General features: G+C 38.9%; 1 protein-coding gene across 1 annotated transcript in view; it reads right to left on the minus strand.

Annotated features, from left to right (window-relative positions):
* ptpra (protein tyrosine phosphatase receptor type A) overlaps window positions 1-12,026 on the minus strand; it is a 29,022-nt gene that overhangs the window by 9,706 nt on the left and 7,290 nt on the right. Inside the window, exons 2-4 of the mRNA XM_040029164.1 lie at window positions 5,181-5,226; window positions 4,873-4,954; window positions 4,381-4,788 (exon numbers count right to left, since the gene is read on the minus strand). Of these exons, the coding sequence (XP_039885098.1) occupies window positions 4,381-4,788; window positions 4,873-4,954; window positions 5,181-5,201 (511 nt within the window). The 5' untranslated portion in view covers window positions 5,202-5,226. The remainder of the gene's footprint in view (window positions 1-4,380; window positions 4,789-4,872; window positions 4,955-5,180; window positions 5,227-12,026) is intronic.

Here is a 12,026-nt window from a genome sequence, read left to right on the forward strand (position 1 = left end):
ATTTGCCCTGACAACAAGGGTCGTTTGGTGTGCAAATAATGGCTGCCGTTTGTGTGTCGATGACTCGGCAGTAAGACACGTTAGGGCCAAACAAAAGGAGAGGATTTTCTAGAAACCTGCACTGTGGTGATCACAATGGAAAGACAACGTCAGCTCTTCTGTGGGCTAAATTCAAGAAAGTTCTCAACATTGCAGACAAACTATGCTGCAAAGAATGCATCATTTGACTTCTAGCTCTGTACACACTTTCTGGGAGAAGTATTTTGGAACGACGCCCAGTTGTGTTGCTTATTCCTCGCACAATTCCCAGGACTTTTCAGTGTTCCCCTTCGGACAATGTCTACATTGAACAGAACAAGAGCACAACAGGCTGCGAGTATCATGTGGAACTGACACAGCCTTGACGGATCTAATGCCATTTACAACTGCTCGCAACTTTCCACACAAAGCTCACAGACGGCCAGAGATAGACAATAGAGCAATTACATAACACCTGTGAACCCATGATGATTATGTCAGACATGCCCTATAGTGCTGTGTAGCCACATTTACATTGACCAGGACTTAAGGTAGATAGCTTGATGTGTATTGGAACCCCTATTGGAACATCTACAAACACATCAGGTATGTGTTTTTGTACCAAAAAAAATCAATTAAATTAAAAAATGGTCAGCGGATGCTTTCGTTATTCCATTTTTATTTCAGAGACTGGTAGGAGTGAAATTAAAAGAAGCAGACATTTTGTTATTCATTTATGAATCTAACAATTTTATGCTAAAGTAGAGATTTTCAAGTAAATTGGAAAGCACTCCCATTACCCTTCTAGCACCCTTCTACCCTTCTAGCAGTGCAGTTTTGCAAAATTAGGAGGTAATAAAAGACTTTTTTAAATACACAGAGCACCTTCTAATTCTGACTGTAAGTGATAGCTAGATGGAAAAATAAACTCAATGAACAAGAAGCCAACAGGACACAACGATCATGTTGCTACTGACAGTTTAATGCATCCAAGCCTGGTTTTAGATTAAACATCTTGTAACTGTGTGGCGCCATCGGGGTCTGTGGGCTACTCTTGGTTATGCTATTGTTGGCCAATTTTGTTGCCGTGCCGAAGACCGAAGTTATAACATACAAAAAGCTTCTTTTGTAGTGAAGTAAGCGCTTTTCTCCGGGCTTCTGATGTTTGCTTTATTTATTGTCGATGACTCTTTTTATAGCATGTTTTTCCTTGTGGTGAACTCTCCTTCTCTTTGATGCAATCTTTGCCAGCGTTCAGCATTCGACTCGTGTGTAATGTCATCACATGTTTTATGGATGACTGAATGTTGCAAGTTACATATCTATAATTTTAGACTCTTCATAGGTAAATACCAAATAAGTGCAATAGACTTAATTCATAGTCTAATACTACACTTCATATTCTGGAAAAAATAAATACAATCCAACCTGCTATTATTACACCATTATAATGATCTTCCAAATCAACCAGTGACGTTCGACAGTGACTGTTATACTTCTCTGTAATTTCGTAATATGAATAATTAATGTGAAAGAAAAGGTTGGTGGTCTCGTGTTTCACTTGCAGGGGTATTAGCAGGATTTTTAGCGCACAGACACGAAGCTAACACCAGAAATCTCCCAGGTTTCAGTCTGAAGCTGAACAAACATGCTGTTTATTTAACACAATAAAGGTTCTAATAAATCTCTAAGATTCTGAAGAAGAAAACTTTGTTATTATGGAAAAGTTTTTGGCAGTGAATGCGTGGATGAGTGGTCAAATGCAGGTATGTCACGTCAGGATATTTTCAGCACTGCGACAATGGAGTCTAAAAGCAGAAAAATGTTCAACCATCTAAAATATTAAAGATTGACTCTTGACCAGAAAGCGCACTTGCTTGCTGTTTTCAGCTTCTGCTTTTTTGCACAAATAGAGCACAGCTAAAGGAAAAAAACACCTTGACACTGTGTTTATAAGTAATCCATCATCTTCATTTATTCATGGAGCTGTTCTAATCTAGCGTCGCTGTCTGGTCATATCCAAATTCCCTTATCCTCTTTTGTCTTCTTTTACTCTGCTTCAGGCAGGATCTGTTCACACATAACAATAAAAATGTGTCGTAGACAATCTGATGCCAGGCAGAAGGCTCTAACTACAGGCATGAAAGCACCAAGAGGCAATTTATTCAGAAGGGACACACTCGCATGGACCTCCATAACACCATCATGGAGCAGAAGAGCTCTCTGATCTTACCCAAACAGTTTGAATAAGGTTTTAAAGTAAAAAGCAGATTACACAGTCATCACATGATGATCAGCTGATATGGTTTCTGCTTAGTAACAGATAAAGCCAAACTGATCGAGAGAATAAAATCTAATCAGAAGTGACATATTTACTAAGGTTTGAACTTTTAGAATTTAATAATTTCCTACACTTCTCTTAAGACTGAACATCTGCAGTGAAGGTGAAATTATTAACTTTTTAAACACAGCTTTACTCCACAGACAGCTGTGGTTGGGAGGCTCTCATCACTGGTCAGACAAGTTCTAATTTTTCTTCTTTCAGGGCTGCGAAAGTTTTAAAATATGTTATATAATATATATATATGTTACATACTGTTTTATAGCTACACTTTCAGAGATAAGAGATTCAGATGTAGATGGAGTCTTGATGCAATCTAACTGGATTATCTTATTTATATACAGTGTTTGGATAAGATGAGAAATGACTCAAGAGCAGTTTCATTTGTAATTTAAGAGGTTTGACAGAAATATTGGATTCATTGTTTAGGAATTACAATCATTTTCACAAGGACTGGTTTTAATACTTAATGTGTTTTCTCTGTATTATTGTAGGATCAATATAAGGTGCCTTGAGGTGACTGTTGTTGGGATTTGGTGATAAATAAATAAAATTAAATAAATATGAATTGAAAATCTTTTGCCATAACTTATTACAATTACTGAAATAAGTCAGTAACTGTCTGTCTGGAACCCACAGGACGTCACAACATTCAGCGTTCCCTCTCTTTAAATACTCTGCTGGGCCTTTACAGCAGCCACCTCCAGTTGCTGCTTGTTTGTGCGTCTTTCTGCATTCAGTTTTGTCTTCAGTAACTGAAAAGCTTGCTCTGCTGGCTTGAGATCAGCTAACTGATTTGGCCATTGAAGAATATCCCTTTTCTTTGCCTTGAGAAACCCTTGGGTTACTTTCACAGAATGCTTTGGCTCATTATCCATTTGCACTCTGAAGCAAATGGATAATGAGTACAAATGGTACAAATTAAACTTGGTTTCATGTGTCCAGAGATTTTTTCCAGCACTGTGCAGGCTCTTTTAGATGTTTTCTGGCAAAGTCTAATCTAGCCTTGTTGTTCTTGAGTGTAATCAGGTGTTTGCACCTTGTTGTAAACCCTCTGTTTTTCCATTCAAGTCCTCTCTTGATTGTAGAAATGATCAACAGAGGTCTCCTTCACTTGCACTGACATCTCTCTGGACCACATTCAGTTCTTGTATAAAAAGGTCTGTAATTCCTAAACAGCAGTTTTGAATTGTATTTATATAGTGCCCAACAAGCACCCCGAGGTGCTTTATACTATAAGGTATAGATCCTACAATAATAGCGAGAAACCCTAACAGACCCCTATGAGCAAGATCTTGGCAACAGTGGGAAGGAAAAACTCCCTTATAGCCAGAGGAACCAGCCTCAGGGAGGGGCAGCCAACTGCTGTGACCAGTTGGGGTGAGGTGGGGGAGCAGGAAAGGCACACTGTGGAAGACAGCCACTACAATCCAATTTTGATTTTTTGATTTAAAATCCTGTGGCAATGAAAAAACAACAACCCCAAAACAAAACAAACAAACAAACATGCCAACTGTGTCACTGATGGACCTAACTGTAATTTATTTATTATAACATGAGAGGTTTTTTTTGTCATTTTCACCATTTTTCCCTGTTGGCTACGACAACATATCAATCATGTGTGATCTGGGACCACCGGCACCATCAAAATTTTTTTCTGAACTTAAAATTCATATTTATAAAAGCTCTTATATAAACCTTGATTTTAAATCCCACTAGTCTAGAATTTTGACTGACCAGCTTATTTGTTTAAGGCTTGTAAAATTGAAATCTGAAATGTTGTGTTTCTTGCCCCATCAGAGTACCTTTTAGGGAGGCCTCCTTGTACTCAGATGTCAGCACTAACCTTGACTACATTGTGCGTGTGAGTAGAGATGGGAATGATGGCAAAAACTACCATAAATTTACCTGAAAAAATAATAATCTGAAATCTTCCTTTCATCATCCTCAAACTATTTCACTATAATATAAAAGGTTTATATGCAAGAAGAGAAAAAAACAATGATGTGTGCATCACTCACTATTAGCGGTGGATGTTGTTGTGGTTGTCGGAGTCGTTGCAGTCTCTGGAGATGTGGCTGAGGTCTCATCATCTCCTTCCGATATGCTAGGAGTAAGTGGAGGGTTGATGCTTGGTGGTGCCTGAGGGGTAGGAGGTGAAGCTAGCTGTACTGTGGGTGTTGAACTATTGAGTTCTGTGTCCTGATTACTATCTAGGCTTGTGTCTGTGGTAGCTGCTGCTTCTGCTGCTTTTATTGTTGTTGTTGTCGTTGTCGTCGTCATCGTGGTTTTTGTTGTGATTGCTGCTGATGTAATGACAGCTTGGGCAAGCTTTGTGGGTGGGTGTGTAGGGTTTGATACTGGCACTCCATCCTTGAGGGAGGGTGCTGTAGATGGCTTTGTGGGTATGGTAGTAATATCTGGAGGACCTGTTGAAGAAAACAGTACGTAATTTTAACCTGTAAAAATGAGAACATAAAGGCATTTGAATTAAATGTGGAAATGGCTCATACCTGTGACAGGGGCAAGATCCTCGGCTGAGCCCCCCAGGGCTACACCAAGTAGCAGGAGCAGGGCGCACACACCCATTCTGCCCTACATAAGTATACACACACACATGAAAGAGACAAAATCCTATTAGTGGAAAAAACAAAACTGAAAATCATTGATTTTTTTTTTTTTTTCTTCAAAAGATAAAGGTTTGGTTGTTCTATAATCCATTATGTATTTTATAATCTTCCATCCTAATCCAATATGCTATTTGTTTGCAAAGAAAAAAAACAAATAAAAACTTTGATGACGTGGGCTTGTGTGTGTTTACCTGAAGAAGCGTAGTTGGCATCAATCACTCATCCGCACAGCCTGGTCTGAAGAAAAAAAAAAAAAAAAAAAAAAAGAGAACAGTTTAGAACGACAAGCAGATCCTTCCCCCCAATCATTTCCCTTCTTTTAAACTAAAAAACTGCAACATGTTTTGGTAATATTGCTTCCCCTATCATCCACCACGACATCCTGCCTCTGCTCTGCAAAGGCTGTTAAACAACCGTACGTAAACTAGTTATTTGATTAAATTGCTATTTTTTTGTAATTCACAAACAAGCTAGTTTTTTCTCCTGTGCTCACTGTTTTTCATGCTTGAAGCCCCTTTCTCTGTATATACGAAGCAGCACTGAGCAGTGGAGAACTCAGCAAAGTGAAGGTAATGTTACAAACTTATTACCAAACTAAAAGTGCATTAAAATCGAATCTATGATGACAAAATGACAGGGGAGAATGACTCTTTCACATTCTCTTTGCTGCTGCTGCAAAGCTGATGGGATGAAGTGATAAAGCAGCAGTGCAGTGCTTACCACTGCCCCGTCACACAGGAAGGTTCTGGGTTTGCTCGTCAGCTGAGGCCTTTTTGTGTTAAGTTGGTGTGTTCTCTCTATGTGCCCGTGTGGGTTTTCACCGGGCATGTTTGCTTCCTTCTAGAGCCCAAAGACATATCTGTTAGGTTAACTGGTGATTCCAAATTGGTTGTAGGTGTGGATTTGAGCATGAATGGTTGTATGTCTCCTTGGTGATCTGTCCAGGGAGTAACCCACCTCTTGCTTGATGTCACCTGGGACAAGCTCGAAAACCCCGGGGGCATGAGCTGAAGTTAAGAAATATTTTCATTGTTATCAGAAGCTAAATCTCAGCTGTCTAAATGAATGATTCAAAGAGAGCTGCAGTTGAAACGTTTTTACAGAACACTTTCTGCAGCTCGACACGACATGATTACCTTAACCACAATGTTGCCTTCATTTGCAGTAATGTTTTGATGTAATATCTGAAAAACCGTATTATTAGTATGTTTATTTCAATGATACCATATTCAGATCTGTGTACAGTTGTGTTTAAAAGAAAGCTTTCACAGCACTCTCTCTTGTCAAAAACTCAGTGCACCCTTACTGCTTCCATAGGAATAAAGAGAGTAAGTAATTCCTAATCAGATGAAGTTGATTATCTGAGGATCAATAAGCATGACCACCTTCAAAAAAGCTGATTTTGGCAGTTTAAATGACTGGCGCATTTAGAGTTGTTTTAACACAACGCTACAGTCTTCCCAAGAGTGGACGTCCCAGCAAATTCACCCCAAGGCCAGACTGAGCAGTGCAAAATTACAGGCAGAGAAACTGCAAAAAACCCAGCGCTACATCTCTGAAGCTACGGGGCGGAGATAACATTGCACATAAAAGTTTGTGTACTTGTACGAACATATGATCTTGTTTGGAAGGGTCGCCAGAAGAAAGTCGGTTCTTGCTAAAAAGAACATTGTAGGCTTGCAAAGTTCCAAGACGTCTGGAGCAATGTCCTTTGGACAGATGAGAGCAAAAGCTGAGATGTTTGGCTATCATGCACTGTGCCACATTTGGTAAAAATCACATAACAAGTGTCAAACCGGTGGTGGAGGGGTGATCATTTGGACTTCTTTTACCTGTAAGGTTAAGCCAGAACTCCTCTGTACTTTGACAAAGTATTCTAGAGTCAAATTTGAAGTTACCCGACTCAAAATTGGGCCGTGCAACAGGACTATGATCCCAAACACAGCAGCAAATCTCTGACAGAATAACAGAAAAAGAAAAAAAATCAGTGTTGCAATGGTTCAGTCAAAGCCTACACGTTAAAAGAGTTGCGCATAAACAAAAGCTCACAAACCTCAATGAACTGAAGCAACACTGTAAAGACGAATGGACCAAAACTCCCCCGCAACAATGTGAGAAACCGATAACATCACACAGAAAATGATTACATCAAGCTGTTACTGCTGGTTCTACAAGTTATTGAATCATAGGGTGGAGTGGACTCTGTGCAGTCAGTTGAGCATTCAAAAACTAAGCAGGATCGAGGCTGAATTGGTGTCACACTTTAATTCTTGCTACAAATGTTCTCAAACTGAATACTGAGTAAACGGTGAATAAAAGGCCAGAATGCAGACAGATGTGAAGAAGGCAGAGGCCGAGTGGTTGGTTGGGTCGACTGTCATTCTTCTGCGTTATCGCAGAGACTGACTGAGCTGTGATAATCTCTGAATCTAATCCCACGGTCTTGACCTTTGAATAATCCAGTCCATCTGCCTGTGCTTACAGAGATACTTGTACCAGCCAACAGAGCCAAACACTGCAGCGCTACCACACAAACCACCGCTTTAAATCACGGATTATTGCATCACAGGGCAGAGAATAAATTGGGCTCTAAAAGCTATAATTGAGCCAGTTGCCAATATTCTGCTGTTTTGAACTAAGCCCATTCATTGCAGTACTTACATTCTGGTTTGAGCACACCACTCTAGCTACAGTTAAAAATGGGACATGATAAGCAAGTAATGCGGTCAATGTGGATGCTATTAATCTACAAATCCACTTGTTGCTCTCCCTTTCTCACTTTCAACCAACTACTTAGCCAACAAATGCCTGCTTTCAGGAAAAAAAAAAAACGATCCAAAGAAAAGCTATATCACATATTAAATTATGTCACTCATAACTCAAAGAGCATATCCTGTAGAGGTGGGAATCACCATACATCCCACGATACGATATTATCACAATACTTAAAGCACGATATGATATTATTGCAATTTTTTAAAATATTTTTGCGATATTCAGATTCTGTACATAAAGGTAAACTTTATCAATATTCATTTTATCTAATAACAAAGTCTCGCACTCAGTCTTTCTCTCATTTCAGTCAGTTTTATTGTTGACAAACTGGACGGTTTGTATTACAGTCTAGTCCAACTTAACTGAATGCAACCGTCTGGTACAATTATAGCTATTCTGAACTATGAAATTTATGAAACCTTTGCAGCCCATTCAGCAACTGAAGAATTTGAAAGTAAATTAAAACAAAATATAATTTTACATTAAATAAAAAAGTTTTAAGCTTAATTAAAATAAAATATGTCTTAAATTAAAATAAGTAAACTGTCATGTTTATTGCTGCCAAAAAAAAAAGTTAAACACATTTGGACAGTGAAGGAATGTCAGGATTCTTGCTCAGAAAAAGGATCAACATGCTCTGAAGTCAGAGCACAAAAACCTTTTTTGTAACAAAATATCGATTTCTGCTGTCCCTGTATCGATACATTATTAGCAAACAAAATATCACGATACTACACAGTATCGATTTTTTCCCCCACCCCTAATATCCTGTCTGGTCAAGTAGTCAGAAAAACAAAACTCCCTGTTAATACATCTTTGACCTAAGCCCATAAACGCTACCTTACCCTGTTCTCCTCCAGTACTCAAAAAAGAGCCTTCAAATATAGCAGACAGGATGATTGATACCAGTCTGTGTGAAGCAGCGTTCTACCAGATCAATTTGATGAGATGCACTAAGATTAGTAATGTACTCGTGACTCATTGCTTTCTGTATGCTATCCACCAAGGCTGCATGACGTGTCACTGTGCTGGTGTAAGTGATATATGCCAGTCCTGCTGCTAACCTCACTTCACAGATGCTGCAGGTGCCTGAGAGGTTTTTATCTAGAGGCAGTGTAGCTGCAGGACTACAATAGCCTAAGGTGACATTTTAATGTATTTTAGCCTCTTGAGCAGTTGTTCCAGTGTGTAGGTGTAAATGCATGCAATTCCTTCTCAGAAGACTCATGTGTTGGTAGAAGACATCATTAATTTAACACGCACTGGGCAAGAGCTTCTATTTGTGCCACTTTTAGATTCTATGCAGGCAGAGCTATCTATTAAAAAGATACTCTAGGTGATGGACAGGGTTGGGGTCCTTACTCAAAAACAGTAATGCATTACAAATTACTTGTTACTTTTTTTTAAAAAGTAATGCAGTATGTTAATGAATCATTTGTTACAATACTCATTATGTTATTTTTGTATTAAGGCCTTTATACACATGCAAATATTTCACAATGTGTTCAGTTGGCAAGGGCCTTTATTCTGGAACATGGCCTGAGATAATTACTAGTTAAGAATATAAGGCTTAGACTACAATCCTCCCTATTAACACAAATCCCTATGCTAAAGAGGAGATAAATATAATTATTTTCGTGTTTAAGTTGGACCACAATGCTGAAAACACGAAGCAGTTGAAAACCAGAGCAAAGAGACTGTGTGAGTACTGGTAATTCTACTGTAGATATATGTACAGGTAGCAATAGAGGCCATAGTACTACAAAACTGAGTGATCTTCACTGCCTTTGTTACCTGTTGAAGGCCAGACTGGCTGCTGGGCTGGGGTTGGCATGCACTCAGCTTTAGCATCACTCTGGACTGTTTGCTAGATTTGTGTCACCATGCCGTCAGTGCAGATGCTTGCAAAGAGCTGCTGTTGTGTCAACACTATAATGCTGTTGTTTCTGTCCTGGATGCAGTTTGCACTTTATCGTCTCGTTCTTCTCCTTTCATACACTAAAAATAAGAGTAACGTCCACAACGTCACTTTCAGTTTAAGGTAACACTTTACTTTGGAATGCGTTACCTTAAACACTGTAATTTACACTCAAATGAGGATGCAGGAGCCAAAGTGCTTTTAGTGTTCAATTAATTAGCTGTGTACTTGAATTAATAAAGAGGACACTGCAGCTTAAATTAGTCATGTGGTGCCTTGACAAGACACTAATGTCTCAAAATGTCTGATAAACATCGTCTTACTGTAACACCATTACTGACATGTGACAAGCTCCTGCTTAAAACAAAACGCAGCAGCTCACCACTCCTATTTGATTTGATTTGATATTTCACAAACACATTTGACTGACAAAGCATTTTTTAATTCTTAGTCTGCCTTCTTTAGAGCCAGCCTGCTGCTCAGCAGTAAATATCTTTCCAACAGTTTCATCATACTATTCCCTGCAGAGGCAACATGTACATACACATACACATCTATTAGAGAATGAATAGCGCAAAAGGTAGTCATGCAGTTCCTGCTCGCCTTACTTTGGGCTTGTGTTGTGCAGCCATGTGAGTATTTTTCAGACAAGGCAGAGCACTTAGAGCTAGCCCGGCTTTACAGCGGCCACTGTTTGGAAGAGCTGTCCTACAGCAAAGTGAAAGCCGCCACAGCTTCCTTAAGACTATGACACGCAACACAAAATCAATAGATTGACTGGTGGGAATAAAAATACAACTCAGAAATGTGTCAGCACACCCTCTTCCTTTTTAACTCCATTAAATAATGGGATGGGTTTTTTTTACTCTTTTAAAAGATATACTTTTGATTTAGCTTTAGAAATAAAAGAACTATGAGAACCAACTGCACTGGCTGGAATGATCCTTAGATAAAAAGGACTTTGTTTTAAAAAAGTATCAATAAACTGACTTTTTCCACTCGGACTACATTTTTTAATTATTCTCTGACTAGTCGAATATTGCATGTTTTCTTATCAACATTAGGCATTTCCAATTATGTGTCATATGAGACAAAATGAGTCTGGGGCAGAAAAACTTTGGCCTCCACAGAATGCTGAGCATCCATGTGTGCCAGCACACGCCCAGATTAAATTTAGATTGACTCGATATGAAAACTTTCAGGTCTGAGAACTTCAATCAGAGCACTATTTCATAGAACAAACGAACAGTTTGGCACCAACGCTCCTTACGCAACGTTAGCTGCTAGAACATTAGCCTTGGAGAGAGAGAGATGTAATTTTCATGAAATGGACAAATTTGTAGTTAGGAAACTGAAATCCACTAGTTCCAGTTCCACCAGTGCTCATCAGTTAACACTGACAGATAACACAAAAGAAGAGAATGACTTGTATAAAACTAGCTGAGAAATTAAATTTCTCTACATAGCTTTAAACTCCATGAAAAAAAGTGTCCTCTGAGGTCTGTGCTACAGCTATAAATATGAGTACCCTGCTTCTATTATCAACACATGATCAAGGTTTGTAAGATGGTAGCTTTTGTGTAAGATGGCTTTTCAAGTTGCTGCTGCTAGCATTGTTCCTTCTATGTCTGCTAGAATAGCTTTGTTGGCTACATTATTCTGTCTTCAGTGTCAGGGATTGGCGATTTGAATGAAACCAGATGCACAGTTCAATTTGATCCAGTTGCTAAACCTGTATGCTAAGGATATACCAGAGTTGCAGTCATGGCTAATTTGTAAGGATAGCAAGTGAGTCTCTCATGATATCCTAAACGTGTTTACTGAAATTATGTCCCGTGATGTTTTGAGAATGCTAATTAAAGAAAGTCTCCAGAGTATTTCTCTGTGATTATGGAACAGACAGCTGACATTACGGTCAAAGAGCAGGTGTCACATTTTGTGAGTAAAAAATTGGGGGTAGAAGAATTTTATGAAACATGTAAAACAAAAACCAATACCCTTTTAGTTGTTTAAGATAACCTTATAGATTCTTAATGGCAGCCAGCAAATGTAGGGGACAGTGCTATGACGGTACATAAAATATCTTGTATTTAAAACTGATGAGCATGTTCTTTGGGGTTGTAATCAGGTGACTTATTTGGCCACTTAATATCTCATTCCTTTGTTTTGGGTCACTATCTATTTGCTAGTGCTGTGCAATCAGTCTGGCTTAATCTAAGCAGAGAGCATAACCCTGTACACTTCTGAATTCATTCTGCTTCTTCTATCAGCAGTCACATCATCAACGCACAGTAGTACCACAGTAGCGGTAGTGCCAGCCATACATGCTTAAATGGAAGAAAAT

This window comes from Simochromis diagramma, unplaced genomic scaffold, assembly GCF_900408965.1.
Source record: "Simochromis diagramma unplaced genomic scaffold, fSimDia1.1 OVJJ01000483.1, whole genome shotgun sequence".
Classification (NCBI taxonomy): Eukaryota; Metazoa; Chordata; class Actinopteri; order Cichliformes; family Cichlidae; genus Simochromis; species Simochromis diagramma.